Source organism: Somniosus microcephalus, chromosome 4 (assembly GCF_052327205.1).
Source record: "Somniosus microcephalus isolate GS21.2 chromosome 4, FLI_Smic_1.0, whole genome shotgun sequence".
NCBI classification, from domain to species: Eukaryota; Metazoa; Chordata; class Chondrichthyes; order Squaliformes; family Somniosidae; genus Somniosus; species Somniosus microcephalus.
The window spans coordinates 4,570,951-4,594,996 of record NC_140990.1 but is presented as its reverse complement, the minus strand read 5'-3'; the positions used below and the strand labels follow the sequence as shown (position 1 = coordinate 4,594,996).

Sequence of the window (24,046 nt, the reverse complement as noted above, 5' to 3'; positions counted from 1 at the left end):
CCATTGGGATTGTGTACAGTGGGAAGGGGTTGGGTCCTGTGGGATTGTGTACAGTGGGAAGGGGTTGGGTCCATTGGGATTGTGTACAGTGGGAAGGGGTTGGGTCCATTGGGATTGTGTACAGTGGGAAGGGGTTGGGTCCAGTGGGATTGTGTACAGTGGGAAGGAGTTGGGTCCATTGGGATTGTGTACAGTGGGAAGGAGTTGGGTCCAGTGGGATTGTGTACAGTGGGAAGGAGTTGGGTCCAGTGGGATTGTGTACAGTGGGAAGGAGTTGGGTCCAGTGGGATTGTGTACAGTGGGAAGGGGTTGGGTCCAGTGGGATTGTGTACAGTGGGAAGGGGTTGGGTCCATTGGGATTGTGTACAGTGGGAAGGGGTTGGGTCCATTGGGATTGTGTACAGTGGGAAGTGGTTGGGACCATTGGGATTGTGTACAGTGGGAAGGGGTTGGGTGCAGTGGGATTGTGTACAGTGGGAAGGGGTTGGGTCCAGTGGGATTGTGTACAGTGGGAAGGGGTTGGGTCCATTGGGATTGTGCACAGTGGGAAGGGGTTGGGACCATTGGGATTGTGTACAGTGGGAAGGGGTTGGGTGCAGTGGGATTGTGTACAGTGGGAAGGGGTTGGGTCCAGTGGGATTGTGTACAGTGGGAAGGGGTTGGGTCCATTGGGATTGTGTACAGTGGGAAGGGGTTGGGTCCAGTGGGATTGTGTACAGTGGGAAGGAGTTGGGTCCCGTGGGATTGTGTACAGTGGGAAGGAGTTGGGTCCATTGGGATTGTGTACAGTGGGAAGGGCTTGGGTCCATTGGGATTGTGTACAGTCGGAAGGGGTTGGGTCCAGTGGGATTGTGTACAGTGGGAAGGAGTTGGGTCCAGTGGGATTGTGTACAGTGGGAAGGGGTTGGGTCCAGTGGGATTGTGTACAGTGGGAAGGGGTTGGGTCCATTGGGATTGTGTACAGTGGGAAGGGGTTGGGTCCATTGGGATTGTGTACAGTGGGAAGTGGTTGGGACCATTGGGATTGTGTACAGTGGGAAGGAGTTGGGTCCAGTGGGATTGTGTACAGTGGGAAGGGGTTGGGTCCGGTGGGATTGTGTACAGTGGGAAGGGGTTGGGTCCATTGGGATTGTGTACAGTGGGAAGGGGTTGGGTCCAGTGGGATTGTGTACAGTGGGAAGGGGTTGGGTCCAGTGGGATTGTGTACAGTGGGAAGGGGTTGGGTCCATTGGGATTGTGTACAGTGGGAAGGGGTTGGGTCCATTGGGATTGTGTACAGTGGGAAGGGGTTGGGTCCAGTGGGATTGTGTACAGTGGGAAGGGGTTGGGTCCAGTGGGATTGTGTACAGTGGGAAGGGGTTGGGTCCATTGGGATTGTGTACAGTGGGAAGGGGTTGGGTCCATTGGGATTGTGTACAGTGGGAAGGAGTTGGGTCCAGTGGGATTGTGTACAGTGGGAAGGGGTTGGGTCCAGTGGGATTGTGTACAGTATGAAGGGGTTGGGTCCAGTGGGATTGTGTACAGTGGGAAGGGGTTGGGTCCATTGGGATTGTGTACAGTGGGAAGGGGTTGGGTCCATTGGGATTGTGTACAGTGGGAAGGGGTTGGGACCATTGGGATTGTGTACAGTGGGAAGGGGTTGGGTGCAGTGGGATTGTGTACAGTGGGAAGGGGTTGGGTCCAGTGGGATTGTGTACAGTGGGAAGGGGTTGGGTCCATTGGGATTGTGTACAGTGGGAAGGGGTTGGGTCCATTGGGATTGTGTACAGTGGGAAGTGGTTGGGACCATTGGGATTGTGTACAGTGGGAAGGGGTTGGGTGCAGTGGGATTGTGTACAGTGGGAAGGGGTTGGGTCCAGTGGGATTGTGTACAGTGGGAAGGGGTTGGGTCCATTGGGATTGTGTACAGTGGGAAGGGGTTGGGTCCATTGGGATTGTGTACAGTGGGAAGTGGTTGGGACCATTGGGATTGTGTACAGTGGGAAGGAGTTGGGTCCATTGGGATTGTGTACAGTGGGAAGGGGTTGGGTCCAGTGGGATTGTGTACAGTGGGAAGGGGTTGGGTCCATTGGGATTGTGTACAGTGGGAAGGGGTTGGGTCCAGTGGGATTGTGTACAGTGGGAAGGGGTTGGGTCCATTGGGATTGTGTACAGTGGGAAGGGGTTGGGTCCAGTGGGATTGTGTACAGTGGGAAGGGGTTGGGTCCATTGGGATTGTGTACAGTGGGAAGGGGTTGGGTGCAGTGGGATTGTGTACAGTGGGAAGGGGTTGGGTCCAGTGGGATTGTGTACAGTGGGAAGGGGTTGTGTCCAGTGGGATTGTGTACAGTGGGAAGGGGTTGGGTCCTGTGGGATTGTGTACAGTGGGAAGGGGTTGGGTCCATTGGGATTGTGTACAGTGGGAAGGGGTTGGGACCATTGGGATTGTGTACAGTGGGAAGGAGTTGGGTCCAGTGGGATTGTGTACAGTGGGAAGGAGTTGGGTCCAGTGGGATTGTGTACAGTGGGAAGGGGTTGGGTCCATTGGGATTGTGTACAGTGGGAAGGGGTTGGGTCCAGTGGGATTGTGTACAGTGGGAAGGAGTTGGGTCCATTGGGATTGTGTACAGTGGGAAGGGGTTGGGTCCAGTGGGATTGTGTACAGTGGGAAGGGGTTGGGTCCATTGGGATTGTGTACAGTGGGAAGGGGTTGGGTCCATTGGGATTGTGTACAGTGGGAAGTGGTTGGGACCATTGGGATTGTGTACAGTGGGAAGGGGTTGGGTGCAGTGGGATTGTGTACAGTGGGAAGGGGTTGGGTCCATTGGGATTGTGTACAGTGGGAAGGGGTTGGGTCCAGTGGGATTGTGTACAGTGGGAAGGGGTTGGGTCCAGTGGGATTGTGTACAGTGGGAAGGGGTTGGGTCCAGTGGGATTGTGTACAGTGGGAAGGGGTTGGGTCCAGTGGGATTGTGTACAGTGGGAAGGGGTTGGGTCCATTGGGATTGTGTACAGTGGGAAGGGGTTGGGTCCAGTGGGATTGTGTACAGTGGGAAGGGGTTGGGTCCATTGGGATTGTGTACAGTGGGAAGGGGTTGGGTCCGTTGGGATTGTGTACAGTGGGAAGGGGTTGGGTCCATTGGGATTGTGTACAGTGGGAAGGGGTTGGGTCCAGCGGGATTGTGTACAGTGGGAAGGGGTTGGGTCCAGTGGGATTGTGTACAGTGGGAAGGAGTTGGGTCCATTGGGTTTGTGTACAGTGGGAAGGGGTTGGGTCCATTGGGATTGTGTACAGTGGGAAGGGGTTGGGTCCATTGGGATTGTGTACAGTGGGAAGGAGTTGGGTCCAGTGGGATTGTGTACAGTGGGAAGGGGTTGGGTCCAGTGGGATTGTCTACAGTGGGAGGGGGCTGGGTTCATTGGGATTGTGTACAGTGGGAAGGGGTTGGGTCCAGTGGGATTGTGTACAGTGGGAAGGGGTTGGGTGCAGTGGGATTGTGTACAGTGGGAAGGGGTTGGGTCCATTGGGACTGTGTACAGTGGGAAGGGGTTGGGTCCATTGGGATTGTGTACAGTGGGAAGGGGTTGGGTCCATTGGGATTGTGTACAGTGGGAAGGGGTTGGGTCCAGTGGGATTGTGTACAGTGGGAAGGGGTTGGGTCCAGTGGGATTGTGTACAGTGGGAAGGAGTTGGGTCCATTGGGATTGTGTACAGTGGGAAGGAGTTGGGTCCATTGGGATTGTGTACAGTGGGAAGGGGTTGGGTCCAGTGGGATTGTGTACAGTGGGAAGGGGTTGGGTCCATTGGGATTGTGTACAGTGGGAAGGGGTTGGGTCCATTGGGATTGTGTACAGTGGGAAGGGGTTGGGTCCATTGGGATTGTGTACAGTGGGAAGGGGTTGGGTCCATTGGGATTGTGTACAGTGGGAAGGGGTTGGGTCCATTGGGATTGTGTACAGTGGGAAGGGGTTGGGTCCATTGGGATTGTGTACAGTGGGAAGGGGTTGGGTCCAGTGGGATTGTGTACAGTGGGAAGGGGTTGGGTCCAGTGGGATTGTGTACAGTGGGAAGGGGTTGGGTCCATTGGGATTGTGTACAGTGGGAAGGGGTTGGGTCCAGTGGGATTGTGTACAGTATGAAGGGGTTGGGTCCATTGGGATTGTGTACAGTGGGAAGGGGTTGGGTCCATTGGGATTGTGTACAGTGGGTAGGGGTTGGGTCCAGTGGGATTGTGTACAGTGGGAAGGAGTTGGGTCCATTGGGATTGTGTACAGTGGGAAGGGGTTGGGTCCAGTGGGATTGTGTACAGTGGGAAGGGGTTGGGTCCATTGGGATTGTGTACAGTGGGAAGGGGTTGGGTCCATTGGGATTGTGTACAGTGGGAAGGGGTTGGGTCCAGTGGGATTGTGTACAGTGGGAAGGGGTTGGGTCCAGTGGGGTTGGGTCCAGTGGGATTGTGTACAGTGGGAAGGGGTTGGGTCCAGTGGGATTGTGTACAGTGGGAAGGGGTTGGGTCCAGTGGGGTTGGGTCCAGTGGGATTGTGTACAGTGGGAAGGGGTTGGGTCCATTGGGATTGTGTACAGTGGGAAGGGGTTGGGTCCAGTGGGATTGTGTACAGTATGAAGGGGTTGGGTCCATTGGGATTGTGTACAGTGGGAAGGGGTTGGGTCCATTGGGATTGTGTACAGTGGGTAGGGGTTGGGTCCATTGGGATTGTGTACAGTGGGAAGGGGTTGGGTCCATTGGGATTGTGTACAGTGGGTAGGGGTTGGGTCCATTGGGATTGTGTACAGTGGGAAGGGGTTGGGTCCATTGGGATTGTGTACAGTGGGAAGGGGTTGGGTCCAGTGGGATTGTGTACAGTGGGAAGGGGTTGGGTCCAGTGGGGTTGGGTCCAGTGGGATTGTGTACAGTGGGAAGGGGTTGGGTCCAGTGGGATTGTGTACAGTGGGAAGGGGTTGGGTCCAGTGGGGTTGGGTCCAGTGGGATTGTGTACAGTGGGAAGGGGTTGGGTCCATTGGGATTGTGTACAGTGGGAAGGGGTTGGGTCCAGTGGGATTGTGTACAGTATGAAGGGGTTGGGTCCATTGGGATTGTGTACAGTGGGAAGGGGTTGGGTCCATTGGGATTGTGTACAGTGGGTAGGGGTTGGGTCCAGTGGGATTGTGTACAGTGGGAAGGAGTTGGGTCCATTGGGATTGTGTACAGTGGGAAGGGGTTGGGTCCAGTGGGATTGTGTACAGTGGGAAGGGGTTGGGTCCAGTGGGATTGTGTACAGTGGGAAGGGGTTGGGTCCATTGGGATTGTGTACAGTGGGAAGGGGTTGGGTCCATTGGGATTGTGTACAGTGGGAAGGGGTTGGGTCCATTGGGATTGTGTACAGTGGGAAGGGATTGGGTCCAGTGGGATTGTGTACAGTGGGAAGGGGTTGGGTCCAGTGGGATTGTGTACAGTATGAAGGGGTTGGGTCCATTGGGATTGTGTACAGTGGGAAGGGGTTGGGTCCATTGGGATTGTGTACAGTGGGAAGGGGTTGGGTCCAGTGGGATTGTGTACAGTGGGAAGGAGTTGGGTCCAGTGGGATTGTGTACAGTGGGAAGGGGTTGGGTCCAGTGGGATTGTGTACAGTGGGAAGGGGTTGGGTCCAGTGGGATTGTGTACAGTGGGAAGGAGTTGGGTCCAGTGGGATTGTGTACAGTGGGAAGGGGTTGGGTCCATTGGGATTGTGTACAGTGGGAAGGGGTTGGGTCCATTGGGATTGTGTACAGTGGGAAGGGGTTGGGTCCAGTGGGATTGTGTACAGTATGAAGGGGTTGGGTCCATTGGGATTGTGTACAGTGGGAAGGGGTTGGGTCCATTGGGATTGTGTACAGTGGGTAGGGGTTGGGTCCAGTGGGATTGTGTACAGTGGGACGGGGTTGGGTCCATTGGGATTGTGTACAGTGGGAAGGGGTTGGGTCCAGTGGGATTGTGTACAGTATGAAGGGGTTGGGTCCATTGGGATTGTGTACAGTGGGAAGGGGTTGGGTCCATTGGGATTGTGTACAGTGGGAAGGGGTTGGGTCCATTGGGATTGTGTACAGTGGGTAGGGGTTGGGTCCAGTGGGATTGTGTACAGTGGGAAGGGGTTGGGTCCAGTGGGATTGTGTACAGTGGGAAGGGGTTGGGTCCAGTGGGATTGTGTACAGTGGGAAGGGGTTGGGTCCAGTGGGATTGTGTACAGTGGGAAGGAGTTGGGTCCATTGGGATTGTGTACAGTGGGAAGGGGTTGGGTCCAGTGGGATTGTGCACAGTGGGAAGGGGTTGGGTCCATTGGGATTGTGTACAGTGGGAAGGGGTTGGGTCCATTGGGATTGTGTACAGTGGGAAGGGGTTGGGTCCAGTGGGATTGTGTACAGTGGGAAGGGGTTGGGTCCAGTGGGATTGTGTACAGTGGGAAGGAGTTGGGTCCAGTGGGATTGTGTACAGTGGGAAGGGGTTGGGTCCAGTGGGATTGTGTACAGTGGGACGGGGTTGGGTCCATTGGGATTGTGTACAGTGGGAAGGGGTTGGGTCCGTTGGGATTGTGTACAGTGGGAAGGGGTTGGGTCCAGTGGGATTGTGTACAGTGGGTAGGGGTTGGGTACATTGGGATTGTGTACAGTGGGTAGGGGTTGGGTCCAGTGGGATTGTGTACAGTGGGAAGGGGTTCGGTCCATTGGGATTGTGTACAGTGGGAAGGGGTTGGGTCCAGTGGGATTGTGTACAGTGGGAAGGGGTTGGGTCCATTGGGATTGTGTACAGTGGGAAGGGGTTGGGTCCAGTGGGATTGTGTACAGTGGGAAGGGGTTGGGTCCAGTGGGATTGTGTACAGTGGGAAGGGGTTGGGTCCATTGGGATTGTGTACAGTGGGAAGGGGTTGGGTCCAGTGGGATTGTGTACAGTGGGAAGGGGTTGGGTCCATTGGGATTGTGTACAGTGGGAAGGGGTTGGGTCCAGTGGGATTGTGTACAGTGGGAAGGGGTTGGGTCCATTGGGATTGTGTACAGTGGGAAGGGGTTGGGTCCAGTGGGATTGTGTACAGTGGGAAGGGGTTGGGTCCAGTGGGATTGTGTACAGTGTGAAGGGGTTGGGTCCAGTGGGATTGTGTACAGTGGGAAGGGGTTGGGTCCAGTGGGATTGTGTACAGTATGAAGGGGTTGGGTCTATTGGGATTGTGTACAGTGGGAAGGGGTTGGGTCCAGTGGGATTGTGTACAGTGGGAAGGGGTTGGGTCCAGTGGGATTGTGTACAGTGGGAAGGGGTTGGGTCCATTGGGATTGTGTACAGTGGGAAGGGGTTGGGTCCATTGGGATTGTGTACAGTGGGAAGGGGTTGGGTCCATTGGGATTGTGTACAGTGGGAAGGGGTTGGGTCCAGTGGGATTGTGTACAGTGGGAAGGGGTTGGGTCCATTGGGATTGTGTACAGTGGGAAGTGGTTGGGTCCAGTGGGATTGTGTACAGTGGGAAGGGGTTGGGTCCAGTGGGATTGTGTACAGTGGGAAGTGGTTGGGTCCAGTGGGATTGTGTACAGTGGGAAGGGGTTGGGTCCAGTGGGATTGTGTACAGTGGGAAGGGGTTGGGTCCATTGGGATTGTGTACAGTGGGAAGGGGTTGGGTCCAGTGGGATTGTGTACAGTGGGAAGGGGTTGGGTCCATTGGGATTGTGTACAGTGGGAAGGGGTTGGGTCCATTGGGATTGTGTACAGTGGGAAGGGGTTGGGTCCATTGGGATTGTGTACAGTGGGAAGGGGTTGGGTCCATTGGGATTGTGTACAGTGGGAAGGGGTTGGGTCCATTGGGATTGTGTACAGTGGGAAGGGGTTGGGTCCATTGGGATTGTGTACAGTATGAAGGGGTTGGGTCCAGTGGGATTGTGTACAGTGGGAAGGGGTTGGGTGCAGTGGGATTGTGTACAGTGGGAAGGGGTTGGGTGCAGTGGGATTGTGTACAGTGGGAAGGGGTTCGGTCCATTGGGATTGTGTACAGTGGGAAGGGGTTGGGTCCATTGGGATTGTGTACAGTGGGAAGGGGTTGGGTCCATTGGGATTGTGTACAGTGGGAAGGGGTTGGGTCCAGTGGGATTGTGTACAGTGGGAAGGGGTTGGGTCCAGTGGGATTGTGTACAGTGGGAAGGGGTTGGGTCCATTGGGATTGTGTACAGTGGGAAGGGGTTGGGTCCAGTGGGATTGTGTACAGTGGGAAGGGGTTGGGTCCAGTGGGATTGTGTACAGTCGGAAGGGGTTGGGTCCAGTGGGATTGTGCACAGTGGGAAGGGGTTGGGTCCAGTGGGATTGTGTACAGTGGGAAGGGGTTGGGTCCAGTGGGATTGTGTACAGTGGGAAGGGAGTGGGTCCATTGGGATTGTGTACAGTGGGAAGGGGTTGGGTCCAGTGGGATTGTGTACAGTGGGAAGGAGTTGGGACCATTGGGATTGTGTACAGTGGGAAGGAGTTGGGTCCAGTGGGATTGTGTACAGTGGGAAGGGGTTGGGTCCAGTGGGATTGTCTACTGTGGGAGGGGGCTGGGTTCATTGGGATTGTGTACAGTGGGAAGGGGTTGGGTCCATTGGGATTGTGTACAGTGGGAAGTGGTTGGGTCCAGTGGGATTGTGTACAGTGGGAAGGAGTTGGGACCATTGGGATTGTGTACAGTGGGAAGGAGTTGGGTCCAGTGGGATTGTGTACCGTGGGAGTGAATGGGAAGGGATTGGGTCCATTGGGATTGTGTACAGTGGGAAGGGGTTGGGTCCATTGGGATTGTGTACAGTGGGAAGGGGTTGGGTCCAGTGGGATTGTGTACAGTGGGAAGGAGTTGGGTCCATTGGGATTTTGTACAGTGGGAGTGAATGGGAAGGGGTTGGGTCCATTGGGATTGTGTACAGTGGGAAGGGGTTGGGTCCAGTGGGATTGTGTACAGTGGGAGTGAATGGGAAGGGATTGGGTCCATTGGGATTGTGTACAGGGGGAAGGGGTTGGGTCCAGTGGGATTGTGTACAGTGGGAAGGGGTTGGGTCCATTGGGATTGTGTACAGTGGGAAGGGGTTGTGTACAGTGGGAAGGGGTTGGGTCCATTGGGATTGTGTACAGTGGGAAGGGGCTGGGTCCAGTGGGATTGTGTGCAGTGGGAAGGGATTGGGTCCATTGGGATTGTGTACAGTGGGAAGGGGTTGGGTCCAGTAGGATTGTGTACAGTGGGAAGGGGTTGGGTCCATTGGGATTGTGTACAGTGTGAAGGGGTTGGGTCCAGTGGGATTGTGTACAGTGGGACGGGGTTGGGTCCAGTGGGATTGTGTACAGTGGGAAGGGGTTGGGTCCATTGGGATTGTGTACAGTGGGAAGGGGTTGGGTCCAGTGGGATTGTGTACAGTGGGACGGGGTTGGGTCCAGTGGGATTGTGTACAGTGGGAAGGGGTTGGGTCCAGTGGGATTGTGTACAGTGGGAAGGGGTTGGGTCCAGTGGGATTGTGTACAGTGGGAAGGGGTTGGGTCCAGTGGGATTGTGTACAGTGGGAAGGGGTTGGGTCCATTGGGATTGTGTACAGTGGGAAGGGGTTGGGTCCATTGGGATTGTGTACAGTGGGAAGGGGTTGGGTCCAGTGGGATTGTGTACAGTGGGAAGGGGTTGGGTCCATTGGGATTGTGTACAGTGGGAAGGGGTTGGGTCCATTGGGATTGTGTACAGTGGGAAGGGGTTGGGTCCAGTGGGATTGTGTACAGTGGGAAGGGGTTGGGTCCAGTGGGATTGTGGTTAGGACATTCTGACGCAGCCCCCAGGCGCCGGGAGTGTTGAGACCTGAGCGTGCACAGTGTGTCGCGGTGATCTGCGGCGGTAACCCAGGGTGTGAGGAGCTCATGACCTGATGTGCGGGTTTCTCTTGCTCTTCCTCAGGCAATGGACACGAGAAGGATCACACCATATTCTTCAGCGGCGATTTCGAGGGGGATGAATACTGCGATAGGAACCTTGCTCTGTTTGAGGTAAACTCTCCGCCGTCGCACCCGGTGAGGTACTGACCCCCACCCAGCGCAGGAAAGGCCCAGGCTCCGCCCCCGGCCTGTGTGCAGGCAGGAGCGGTGGGGGGGCGGGGCTACACTCGGTGACCCAGGGACGAGGGAGTGGGTGCGGGGGGGTGGTGGGGGGAGGTGCAAAACCGGCCTGGGTTCCTGCTGCTGATCAGCATCCAGTGGCCCGGGTGTGTACAGGAAACTTTCTGGTATCTGGCACGGACTGGACCGACGTGGTGCCAGTTCATCAACAATTCCGGATTACCGAACGCTATAGTCAAAGATAGGGACCTTAGAGCTCCGTATAAAGCAACAAACCCTGTTGCTTAGCAACAGGTGCAGAACAATGGCCACAAGTTGCAAGGTCTCTGTAGCTTAGCAACAGCTGCAGCCACACCCTTGCCTTCCTCCATTTGTTGCTGTGCAAGTAATAAAAGTTACCTGAACCGACTCCTGAATTTTGTCGGTTAACCGACATTTCCGGTTATTTCGGGGCTGGTTAATTGAAAGTTTCCTGTATATATATTATAATATATTATTTATATTAAATATTATTTATATTATATTTATTTATATTATATTTTTATATTATATGTATATTTATTTTATATATTATATATTATATTATATTTATTATATATATTATTTATTTATATGTATATTTATATTTATATATACAACCAAATCCCCGATTCTGTTTTCACTGACCCGAGATATATATATAGCGGGTCAGTGGGAACAGAATCGGGGATTTGGTTGTAGTGATGGCTTCCACAGTGGAATATACTGTTCAGTGGGAACAGAATCGGGGATTTGGTTGTAGTGATGGCTTCCACAGTGGAATATACTGTTCAGTGGGAACAGAATCGGGGATTTGGTTGGAGTGATGGCTTCCACAGTGGAATATACTGTTCAGTGGGAACAGAATCGGGGATTTGGTTGTAGTGATGGCTTCCACAGTGGAATATACTGTCAACTCTGCACCGACATAAAGAAAGGGCCAGTGAGGCCGGGGGGGGCAGCGGTGGCGATGGAGTCTGTGAGACCCCCGGGTGTGAGGGGGGATCCTGAGGGTGTGAGACCCCCGGGTATGAGGGGGGATCCTGAGAGTGAGGCCCCCGTGTGTGGGGGGATCCTGAGCGTGTGAGGGAGGGGACTAGGGGTGAGAGTGGGGGATGCTACTGCGGGAGAGGGTGGGGTGGGATTGTTTTGTGGGGGGGGGGGGGCCTGCGGGAGAGGGTGAGGGTTCGGTAGCATAGTGGTTATGTTACTGGACTAGTCGTCCAGAGGCTTGGACTGGTGATCCGGAGATATAAACAGAAAATGCTGGGAACACACAGCAGGTCAGGCAGCATCTGTGGAGAGAGAAACAGAGTTAACGTTTCAGGTCGATGACCTTTCGTCGGAACTGGAAAAAGAGATATAACAGGATTTAAGCAAGGGCGGAAGGGAGAATAAAAGGGACGGTCTGCGACAGGGTGGAGGGCAGGAGAGATTAAATGACAAAAGGGATGACTGTACAGGCAAAAGGAGTTGGTAATGGGACAAGTTAAGAAACAAAAGATGAGTCTAGATGAGGTGTAAATGGGAATGGCTGAATCATCAACAGCTACCACGTGAAAAAAAATAGGGGCCGAGGTTATGGTTTGAAATAGTTGAACTCGATGTTGAATCCAGAAGACTGTAAAGTGCCTAATCGAAAGATGAGGCGCTGTTCCACGAGCTTACGTTGAGCTTCATTGGGACTGTGTCGGAGACCGAGGACAGAGAGGTCTCCAAGTGGGAGTGGGGCAGAGAATTAAAATGACTGGCGACCGGAAGCTTGGGGTCACGCTTGCAGACCGAACGGAGGTGTTCCGCAAGCCCAATGTAGAGGCGACCGCATCGTGAGCAGCGAACACAGTGTATTAAATTGCAAGAAGTACAAGTAAATCGCTGTTTCACCTGGAAGGGGTGTTTGGGGCCCTGGACAGTGGGAAGGGAGGAGGTAAAAGGGCAGGTGTTGCTGGAGTTTAGAAGAATGAGAGGGGATCTCATTGAAACTTATAACATTCTAACAGGACTGGACAGACTAGATGCAGGAAGGATGTTCCCGATGGTCGGGGAGTCCAGAACCAGGGGTCACAGTCTAAGGATAAGGGGTAAGCCATTTAGGACAGAGATGGGGAGGAATTTCTTCACCCAGTGAGTGGTGAACCTGTGGAATTCTCTACCACAGAAGGCAGTTGAGGCCAATTCATTAAATATATTCAAGAAGGAGTTGGATATATTTCTTGAGGCTAAAGGGATCAAGGGATATGGGGAGAAGGCAGGGACAGGGTACTGAGTTTGGATGATCAGCCATGATCTCATTGAATGGCGGAGCAGGCTCGAGGGGCCGAATGGCCTACTCCTGCTCCTGTCTTCTATGTTTCTACGTTTCTATCTCCTGAGCTTGCACGGGAAGGTGCCGTGGGAAGGGGAGGGGCTATTGGGGGTGATTGAGGAGTGGACCAGGGTGTCGCGGAGGGAGCGGTCCCTTCGGAATGCTGGGAGGGGAGGGAAAGATGTGTTTGGTGGTGGGATCACGCCGAAGGTGGCGGAAATGGCGCAGGATGATCCGTTGAATGTGGAGGCTGGTGGGGTGAAAGGTGAGGACAAACCTATCGTGGTTCTGGGAGGGAGGGGAAGGGGCGAGAGCAGAAGTGCGGGAAATGGAGCGGGCACGGTCCAGGGCCATGTCAAAACACGGTTTTGCTGACGATACCAAGCTAGGTGGCAGTGTCGGATGTGAAGAGGCTTCAAGGGGATCTCGACAGGCTCAGTGAGTGGGCGAGAACATGGCAGATGGAATCTAATGTGGATAAACGTGAAGTTATCCACTTTGGTAGAAAAAACAGAAAGGCAGAGTATTTCCTAAATGGTGAAAGATTGGGGAATGCAGATGCTCAAAGGGACCTGGGTGTCCTTGTACATGTGTCACTGAAAGTGAATGTGTAGGTGCAGCAAGCCATTAGGAAGGCAAATGGTATGCTGGCCTTCATTACAAGAGGATTTGAGTACAGGAGTAAAGAAGTCTTCCTCCAATTATATAGGGCCTTGGTGAGACCACACCTGGAGTACTGTGTACAATTTTGGTCTCCTCACCTAAGGAAGGATATACTTGCCATAGAGGGAGTGCAACAAAGGTTCACGAGATTGATTCCTGAAATGGAGGGACTGTCGTATGAGAAGAGATTGAGTAAACTAGGCCTGTATTCTCATAGAAACATAGAAGATAGGAGCAGGAGTAGGCCATTCGGCCCCTCGAGCCTGCTCCGCCATTTAATGAGATCATGGCTGATCATCCAAATTCAGTACCCTGTCCCTGCTATAGAAACATAGAAGAATGAGAGGGGATCTCATTGAAGCATACAAAATTATTACAGGGCTTGATAGGGTGGATGCTGGGGGAATGTTTCCCTTGGCTGGGGAGTCTAGAACCAGGGGCCACAGCCTAAGGATAAAGGGTAGGCGATTCAGGACTGAGATGAGAAGAAATTTCTTCACACAGAGGGTGGTGAATCTTTGGAATTCTCTACCAGAGGGCTGTGGAGGCTCAGTCATTGGGTATATTCAAAACAGAAGTCGATAGATTTCTGACTAGTAAGGGCATCAAGGGATATGGCGATAGGGCCGGTGAATGGAGTTGAGGCAGAAGATCAGCCATGATCTCATTGAATGGCGGAGCAGGCTCGAGGGGCCGAATGGCCGACTCCTGCTCCTATTTCTTATGTTCTCGCATATCGGAAGCACTGGTATGCATGGTGGCGTCGTCTGAACAGATGAGATGGAGAAACTGGGAGAATGGGATCGAGAGCTTACAGGAAGCGGGGTGGGAGGAAGTGTAGACAAGGAAGCCGTGGGAGGCAGTGGGCTTTTTCGCGCATGTTGGTTGGTAGCCTATTCCCAGAAAGCCACCAAGATGGCGGCTCACCACCACCTTCTCGAGGGCAAATAGGGATGGGCAATAAATGCCGGCTTTGCCAGCGACGCCCACATCCCAGGAACGAATTATATGAAAATAAATATTGGCGCTGACTGTGTATCTCTTTACTCTCCGCACCCCCCCCCCCCCTGCTCAGGAGGAGCTAGACACCCGACCCAAGGTTTCGTCCCTGCTCAATCGCATGGCCAACTACACCAACCTGCCCCAGGGCGCCAAGGAGCACGAGGAGGCCGAAAGCATCGGCGAGAGCAGGAAGAAAATCAACAAGGTGAGCTCGTTCGTCCCACCCAGACACACGCCGCACTCCCCCACCACCCACCCACCACTACTCCACCCCACACGAGAAGGCCGAGAATATAGAAGCATAGAAGATAGGAGCAGGAGTAGGCCACTCGGCCCCTCGAGCCTGCTCCACCATTCAATGAGATCATGGCTGATCATCCAAATTCAGTACCCTGTCCCTGCTTTCTCCCCATATCCCTTGATCCCTTTAGCCTTAGAAATATATCCAACTCCTTCTTGAATATATTTAATGAATTGGCCTCTACTGCCTTCTGCGGTAGAGAATTCCACAGGTTCACCACTCTCTGGGTGAAGAAATTCCTCCTCATTTCAGTCCTAAATGGCTTACCCCTTATCCTTAGACTGTGACCCCTGGTTCTGGACTCCCCGACCATCGGGAACATCCTTCCTGCATCTAGCCTGTCCAGCCCTGTTAGAATTTTTGAAGTTTAGATGAGATCCCCTCTCATTCTTCTAAACTCTAGCGAGTACAAGCCCAATTGACCCAATCTCTCCTCATACGTCATTCCTGCCATCCCAGGTATCAGCCTGGTGAATCTTCGCTGCACTCCCTCCATGGCAAGAACATCCTTCCTCAGATAAGGCGACCAAAACTGCACACAATACTCAAGGTGTGGTCTCACCAAGGCCCTGTACAACTGCAGCAAGACATCCTTGTTCCTGTACTCGAATCCTCTCACTACGAAGGCCAACATACCATTTGCCTTCTTAACCGCCTGCTGCACCTGCATGCTTACCTTCAGCGACTGGTGCACAAGGACACCCAGGTCTCGTGGAACATCGAGCAGAGCAGGAAGAAAACCAACGCGGTGAGCCTGCCCCCTACCACGGACCCCACACACACCGCCCACCCCACACTCCATACTCCACCCCTCCACACCCCACAGGAGGAGGCTGAGAGCTTCGGCGAGAGCAGAAAGAAGCTGTGTGTGAGAGTGTGCGCGCGCGCCGACCCTGCCCTCTGGTGTCACTCCCTCTCTCCTGTCTTTCAGAGCCCGCAGATGGGGATGTTGATGGGCGTTTACCTGCCGTGCCTGCAGAATATCTTCGGCGTCATCCTGTTCCTGCGACTGACCTGGGTGGTGGGGACTGCTGGAGTCCTGCAGTCCTTCTGCATTGTCCTACTCTGCTGCTGCTGTGTAAGTAGCTGCCCACGAAAGAGAGGGGATTCCCGGGTAAAGGAGTGAGAGAAAGAGGGGTGAGAGGGACCTCCCCAGATACAGGAGTGTGTGAGAGGGGTTAGAGGGATCTGCCCAGATACAGGAGTGTGAGAGAGAGGGGTTAGAGGGAACTCCCCAGATACAGGAGTGAGAGAGAGGGGTTAGAGGGACCTCCCCAGATACAGGAGTGTGTGAGAGAGGGGTTAGAGGGATCTGCCCAGATACAGGAGTGTGTGTGAGAGGGGTTAGAGGGATCTGCCCAGATACAGGAGTGTGTGTGAGAGGGGTTAGAGGGATCTGCCCAGATACAGGAGTGTGTGTGAGAGGGGTTAGAGGGACCTCCCCAGATACAGGAGTGAGAGAGAGGGGTTAGAGGGACCTCCCCAGATACAGGAGTGTGTGTGAGAGGGGTTAGAGGGACCTCCCCAGATACAGGAGTGTGTGTGAGAGGGGCTAGAGGGATCTGCCCAGATACAGGAGTGTGAGAGAGAGAGGGGTTAGAGGGAACTCCCCAGATACAGGAGTGTGAGAGAGAGGTTAGAGGGACCTCCCCAGATACAGGAGTGTGAGAGAGGGGTTAGAGGGACCTCCCCACATACAGGAGTGTGAGAGAGGGGTTAGAGGGACCTCCCCAGATACAGGAGTGTGTGTGAGAGGGGCTAGAGGGATCTGCCCAGATACAGGAGTGTGAGAGAGAGGGGTTAGAGGGAACTCCCCAGATACAGGAGTGTGAGAGAGGGGTTAGAGGGAACTCCCCAGATACAGGAGTGTGTGAGAGGGGTTAGAGGGACCTCCCCAGATACAGGAGTGTGTGAGAGAGGGGTTAGAGGGACCTCCCCAGATACAGGAGTGTGAGAGAGGTTAGAGGGACCTCCCCAGATACAGGAGTGAGAGAGAGGGGTTAGAGGGACCTCCCCAGATACAGGAGTGTGAGAGAGGGGTTAGAGGGACCTCCCCAGATACAGGAGTGTGTGAGAGAGGGGTTAGAGGGACCTCCCCAGATACAGGAGTGTAACTTATCATGCCAATAAAGCGATTTGAATTGTGAATTGTGTGAGAGGGGTTAGAGGGACCTCCCCAGATACAGGAGTGTGTGAGAGAGGAGTTAGAGGGACCTCCCCAGATACAGGAGTGTGTGAGAGAGGGGTTAGAGGGACCTCCCCAGATACAGGAGTGTGTGAGAGGGGTTAGAGAGACCTCCCCAGATACAGGAGTGTGTGAGAGAGGGGTTAGAGGGACATCCCCAGATACAGCAGTGTGAGAGAGAGGGGTTAGAGGGACATCCCCAGATACAGCAGTGTGAGAGAGAGGGGTTAGAGGGACCTCCCCAGATACAGGAGTGTGAGAGAGATGATTGCCATAACATGAGGAAAAAACTTAGAAAACTATCAAACCAAAAACACAGACATCCAGAAAACGAGGAATTACGCCTTACTTATTGTCAGACGCTAACACAATACAGAAACACACTCAGGACCAAAAAAGAGCAATTTATTAAGAATACACTCAGCTCCATGGAGGAATCTATTGAGTCGAATTGTTTCTGGGACAACTTGAAAACACTACACAAAAAACAACACGACGATTTGTCCATTCAAAATGGGGACACATGGGTAAACCACTTTGAAAAATTATACCAGAAAAACACACTAAGACCAGAGCAACACCAAATATGCAAAAAACTGGAAAAGCTTGAAATGGCCATAAAAGATAACCAAAACCCGCTAGACGCCATAATAACAGAAAAAGAACTTCTTGAAAAACTCAAGGACCTGCGACCAGGAAAAGCTTGCGGGACAGACGGCATACTAAACAAGATGATTAAACACGCAGACGACAAACTGAAACTGGCTATCCTAAAACTCTTCAACTTGGTTCTGAGTGTCGGTTATTTCCCTGACATCTGGAACAAAGGACTCATAACACCCATATACAAAAGTGGGGACAAAATCGACCCAAACAACTATCGAGGCATCTGTGTAAACAGTAACCTGGGGAAGGTATTCTGTAGCATCATAAACAAAAGACTTATAAACTTCCTTGAAGAGCACAATGTCTTGAGTAAAAGCCAAATTGGATTCCTGCCAAACTATAGAACATCCGATCATATCTTCACCCTACAGACCCTAATTGACAAACACGTTCACCATAACAAAAGCAAAATCTACGCATGCTTTGTAGATTTCCAGAAGGCTTTCGACTCCATCTGGCATGACTGTTTATTCCTGAAACTTATCGAAAGCGGGGTAGGAGGTAAAACATATGATGTAATTAAATCAATGTATACAAACAATAAATGTGCAGTTAAAATTGGAGACAAACAAACAAAATACTTCCCACAGGGGCGGGGGGTGACGCAGGGCTCGCCAATCTCACCGACACTCTTTAATATTTACATTAATGGATTGGCAAAACTACTTGAACAATCTACAGCACCCGGCCTCACCCTATATGAATCCAAGGTTAAATTCCTCCTCTATGCCGACGACCTGGTTCTGCTGTCACCAACTAAGGAGGGTCTACAGCAGAACCTGGACCTGCTGGAGTCGTACTGCCAGACTTGGGCCCTGACAATAAATCCCCAAAAAACCAAAGTCCTTGTGTTCCAGCAAAGATCCAAACATCAGGGACCCAAAATAAATTTCACAGTAGGAACAACCAAAATTGAACAAACCACTAACTACACATACTTGGGCTTAAAAATCAGTTCTACGGGAAACTTCAAACTGGCTGTGAATGAACTGAAAGAGAAAGCAAGAAGGGCTTTCTATGCCATCAAAAAATCAATCCAAATAGAAATCCCAATTAGCATTTGGCTCAAAATTTTCAAATCAGTAATTGAACCAATTGCGCTCTATGGCAGTGAGGTATGGGGACCGCTAACACAACAAGAATTTGCAAAATGGGACAAACACCCAATTGAGATCCTACATGCAGAATTCTGTAAAAGTATCCTCCGGACTCAAAGGAAAACAGTAAACAATGCATGCAGGGCGGAACTAGGCCAATATCCATTAATAATCACTATCCAAAAAAGAGCCACCAAATTTTGGAATCACCTACAAATGAGCAACCCCCAATGCTATCACTACGACGCCCTGAAATGCCAAGAGCTGACCATAAAGAAGAATACCCTCAGTCAACTAGTCCTGGGACTCAGTGAAGTAACTGCTAACAATACTAACAATAACCAGCCGCAGGACAGTGACAGGGTAACACAAAGAATTCGACCCAACACAATCGTCGCTAAGCAAAAGGAAAAATATCTGACATATTGGGCAGAAACAACAAAAACCCAAAGCAAACTCAATTGCTACTTGGCCCTAAACAGACAAGACAACATAGCTGATTACCTGACCATGGTAAAGGATAACAAACTGAGAAGAACCTTGACAAGGTACAGACTTAGCGAACATAGCCTAGCGATCGAAAAAGGCAGACACAGGCAGACCAGGCTGCCAAGAGAGGACAGGATATGCTCTCACTGCAGTCAGGGAGTAGTGGAGACAGAGATGCACTTCCTCACAGCCTGTGGAAAATATCAGGGCATCAGGGAGAATTTCTACCAAAAATTCTCACAAATATGCCCTGAATTCAGAAATCTGAATGACAACCAAAAACTCCCATTCCTACTGGGGGAGGAGAGAAGCTGTGTAACACTGGCGGCACGCTATGTTACAGCTTGCCATGAACAGAGGGACAACCAGTAAACTAAGAAAAGAGTATATATAAACAAGGCGAATGTATATTTATACACTCAGGGATATACCTGTTTATACACTGTATGAATAGAACTGCGTTTATGTGTTCAACCATAAATGTATTTTGATGCTTTGGCAACATAAGATGTACCTTATCATGCCAATAAAGCGATTTGAATTTGAAATTTGAATTTGAGAGAGGTTAGAGGGATCTCCCCAGAAACAGGAGTGTGAGAGAGGGATTAGAGGGACTGTCTCTCTCTCTCCCCTCTCTCTCTCTCTCCCCTCTCTCTGGCTCGCCCCCTCGCTCCCTGCACTGATGTTAATAGAATCATCCCACTTTCCAGCTCTTGGTCCGTAGCCCTGTGGGTTACGGCACTTCAAGCGCATATCCAAGGAGTTTTTTAATGTGATGAGGGTTTCTGCCTCCACCACCCTTTCAGGCAGTGAGTTCCAGACCCCCACCACCCTCTGGGTGAAGAAAGTTCTCCTCAACTCCCCTCTAATCCTTCTACCAATTACTTTAAATCTATGCCCCCTGGTTATTGACCCTTCTGCTAAGGGAAATAGGTCCTTCCCATCCACTCTATCTAGGCCCCTCATCATTTTATACGCCTCAATTAAATCTCCCCTCAGCCTCCTCTGTGCCAAAGTAAACAACCCCAGCCTGACCAATCTTTCCTCATAGCTAAAATTCCCCAGCCGAGGCAACATTCTCATAAATCTCCTCTGCACCCTCTCTAGTGCAATCACACCATTCCTGTAATGTGGTGACCAGAACTGCACGCAGTACTCCAGCTGCTGCCTAACTAGTGTTTTATACAGTTGAAGCATAACCCCCCTGCTCTTATATTCTATGCCTCGGCCAACAAAGGAAAGTATCCCGTATGCCTTCGTAACCACCTTATCTACCTGTCCTGCCACCTTCAGGGACCTGTGGACATGCACTCCAAGGTCCCTCTGTTCCTCCACACTTTTCAGAATCCTAAATGTTGTTTTTCTTCTGCAGACCATGTTGACGGCGATTTCGATGAGTGCCATTGCCACGAACGGTGTTGTTCCAGGTACGGGGCAAGCAGGTTACAGACACTCTGGCTCTCTCTCTGTCTCTGTCTCTCTCTCTCTCTGTCTCTCTCTCTCTGTCTCTGTCTCTCTCTCTCTCTGCCTCTCTCTCTCTGTCTCTGGCTCTCTGTCTCTGTCTCTCTGTCTCTGTCTCTGTCTCTCTCTCTCTGTCTCTCTCTCTCTCTCTCTGTCTCTCTCTGTCTCTCTGTCTCTGGCTCTCTGTCTCTGGCTCTCTCTCTGTCTCGCTCTCTCTGTCTCTCTGTCTCGGGCTCTCTGTCTCGGGCTCTCTGTCTCTCTCTCTGTCTCTGGCTCTCTCTCTGTCTCGCTCTCTCTGTCTCTCTCGGTCTCTGTGTCTCTCTCTCTGTCTCCCACTGTCTCTCTGTCTCTCTCTGTCTCCCACTGTCTCTCTCTCTCTCTGTCTCTCTCTCTGTCTCTGGCTCTCTGTCTCTGTCTCTCTCTGTCTCGCTCTCTCTGTCTCTCTCTGTCTCTGTGTCTCTCTCTCTGTCTCCCACTGTCTCTCTCTCTCTGTCTCGGGCTCTCTCTCAGTTTTCAGTTCAGTTCAAATGCTTTATTGGCATGAAAGTTTACAGAGAACCATATTGCCAAAGCTTACATTGCAAAAAGGTACAGTTTTCCAACATTCTGTAGGTGTCAATCGATTTGACATTTGTTGGGTATATACAATATTACTTTTAAACAATATTAATTTTAAACAGTCTTTCTACTTCATTTGGTACGTTCAATATTAATTTTAAACAGTCTTACTTTTAAACAGTCCTCAGGTTGTGACATGTTGTTACATATTTAGCCCCAAGGTATGGTCTGTCTCCTTCTCCTAGGACTAATCTCAATTTTGACAGATCATCCAATTCCTTGAAATCTGGGGTTGTTTGGCTTAGCTTGTTGAATAATATGTTCTTGATGTGTTGAATTTTTCGCATTTTAGGAGGAAATGCATTTCTGTTTCAACCTCGCCAGCCAGACATTGATCGCATATTCTATTCTCTCTAGGCTGCCAGGATTTCTTGTATCTGCCTTTTTCAATTTCCAGTTCTCTGTCTCTCTCTCTGTCTCTCTCTCTCTGTCTCTCTCTCTCTCTCTCTGGCTCTGTCTCTGGCTCTCTCTCTGTCTCGCTCTCTGTCTCTGTGTCTCTCTCTCTGTCTCTCTCTGTCTCTGTGTCTCTCTCTCTCTCTCCCACTGTCTCTCTGTCTCTCTCTCTCTGTCTCCCACTGTCTCTCTCTCTCTGTCTCGGGCTCTCTGTCTCTCTCTCTGGCTCTCTGTCTCTGGCTCTCTCTCTGTCTCTCTCTCTCTGTCTCGGGCTCTCTGTCTCGGGCTCTTTGTCGCTCTGTCTCGGGCTCTCTGTCTCGGGCTCTCTGTCTCGGGCTCTCTGTCTCGGGCTCTCTGTCTCGGGCTCTCTGTCTCGGGCTCTCTCTCTCTGTCTCTCTCTCTCTCTCTCTGTCTCTCTCTCTCTCTGTCTCTCTCTCTCTCTGTCTCTCTCTCTCTCTGTCTCTCTCTCTCTGTCTCTCTCTCTCTGTCTCGGGGCTCTCTGTCTCGGGCTCTTTGTCTCTCTCTCTCTGTCTCGGGCTCTCTGTCTCGGGCTGCTCTGTCTCGGGCTCTCTGTCTCGGGCTCTCTCTCTCTGTCTCTCTCTCTCTCTCTGTCTCTCTCTCTCTCTGTCTCTCTCTCTCTCTGTCTCTCTCTCTCTCTCTCTCTCTCTCTCTCTCTCTGTCTCTCTCTGTCTCTGTCTCTCTCTCTCTCTGTCTCTCTCTCTCTGTCTCTCTCTCTCGCTCTCTCTCTCGCTCTCTGGCTCTCTCTCTCGCTCTCTCTCTCTCTCTCTCTGTCTTGCTCTCTCTGTCTCTCTTTCTCTCTGTGTGTCTGTCTCTCTCTCTCCGTCTCTCAATTCAATTCAATTCAATTCAAATTGCTTTATTGGCATGACGCGGTACATCTTATGTTGCCAAAGCACAGAAAATCATGTATGATTGAACACGTAAACGCCGATCTAGACATACAGTGTATAGACAGATATATCCCTGTATATATAAATATACACACATATAAGATGCATATAATCTTTTCTTAGATTTAATGGTTGTCCCTCTGCTTATGGCAAGCTGTAACATAGTTTGCCGCTAAATCTCTCTCTGAGGTTATCCACTTTGGTAGAAAGAATAGAAAAGCAGAATATGATTTAAATGGAGAGAGACGACAGAATGCTGCAGTACGGAGGGATCGGGGGGGTCCTCGTACACGAAACACAAAAAGTTAGCGTGCAGGTACAGCGAGTAATCAGGAAGGCAAATGGAATGTTGTCCTTTATTGCATTGGAGGCTGTTCAGAGAAGGTTCACGAGGCTGATTCCCGAGATGAAAGGGTTGTCTTATGAGGAAAGGTTGGGCCGATACTCATCGGAGTTTAGAAGAATGAGAGGGGATCTTATTGAAACGTATAAGCTTCTGCGGAGGCTTGACAGGGCAGATGCAGAGAGGCAGCACGGTGGCATAGTGGTCAGCACTGTTGCCTCACAGCGCCAGGGACCCCGGGTTCGAATCCGGCCTCGGGCGACTGTCTGTGTGGAGTTTGCACATTCTCCCCGTGTTTGCGTGGGTTTCCTCCGGGTGCTCCGGTTTCCTCCCACAGTCCAAAGATGTGCGGGTTAGGTTGATTGGCTATGATAAATTGACCCTTAGTGTTAGGGGGGATTAAATACGTGGGGTTACAGGGATAGGGTGGGATATGTGTTGGTGTAGGGGTTACGGGATCGGGTGGGATATGTGTCGGTGCAGGCTCGATGGGCCGAAATGGCCTCTACCTGCACTGTGGGGTTTCTGTGATTCTGTGATGTTTCCCCTCGAGGGGGAATCTAGAACACGGGGGCATAGTCTCAGAATAAGGGGTCGCCTATTGAGGACGGAGATGAGGAGGAATTTCTTCTCTCGGAGGGCTGTGAATCTTTGGAATTCTCTGCCCCAGCGAGCTGTGGAGGCTGGGTCACTGAATGTATTCAAGGCGGAGAGAGACAGATATTTGAGCTACAGGGGAGTCGAGGGTTATGGGGAGCGGGCGGGGAAGTGGAGTTGAGGCCAGGATCAGATCAGCCATGATCTAACTGAATGGCGGAGCAGGCTCGAGGGGCTGATTGACCGACTCCTGCTCCTATTTCTTATGTCTCTCTCTTTCTCTTACTCTCTCCCCTTCGTTCACCCTCTCTCTGTCAGTGTGTCCCTCTCTTTTTCTCTCTCTGCCTCTCTCCTTCTCCCTCTCTCACTCGCTCGGTAATGCGGTCTGTGTAACCTCTTCCCTCTCTCTCTCACAGCTGGGGGGTCCTACTTCATGATCTCCCGATCCCTGGGCCCGGAGTTCGGGGGAGCGGTTGGCCTCTTGCTTCTATCTAGGGACCAACGTTTGCAGGAGCCATGTACATTCTTGGTGCCATTGAAATCTTGTTGGTAAGTCTGAGAAACAGATAGCACATCGGGGTACGATCGGGGGGAGGTGGGATAGCGCAACTAGTATCTAACCCGTGCTGTACCTGCCCTGGGAGTGTTTGATGGGACTGTGTAGAGGGAGCTTTACTCTGTATCTAACCCGTGCTGTACCTGCCCCGGGAGTGTTTGATGGACAGTGTAGAGGGAGCTTTACTCTGTATCTAACCGTGCTGTACCTGCCCTGGAGTGTTTGATGGGACAGTGTAGAGGGAGCTTTACTCTGTATCTAACCCGTGCTGTACCTGCCCTGGGAGTGTTTGATGGGACAGTGCAGAGGGTGCTTTACTCTGTATCTAACCCGTGCTGTACCTGCCCCGGGAGTGTTTGATGGGACAGTGTAGAGGGAGCTTTACTCTGTAT

The 24,046-nt window shown here is 51.7% G+C and overlaps 1 protein-coding gene across 1 annotated transcript in view; it reads left to right on the top strand.

Moving 5' to 3' along the window:
* LOC147118199 (solute carrier family 12 member 6-like) overlaps nt 1-24,046 on the top strand; it is a 63,870-nt gene that overhangs the window by 37,865 nt on the left and 1,959 nt on the right. The window contains exons 3-7 of the mRNA XM_085984294.1: nt 9,892-9,980; nt 14,111-14,242; nt 15,270-15,416; nt 20,148-20,202; nt 23,515-23,647. Coding sequence (XP_085840420.1) covers nt 9,892-9,980; nt 14,111-14,242; nt 15,270-15,416; nt 20,148-20,202; nt 23,515-23,647 — 556 coding nt within the window. The remainder of the gene's footprint in view (nt 1-9,891; nt 9,981-14,110; nt 14,243-15,269; nt 15,417-20,147; nt 20,203-23,514; nt 23,648-24,046) is intronic.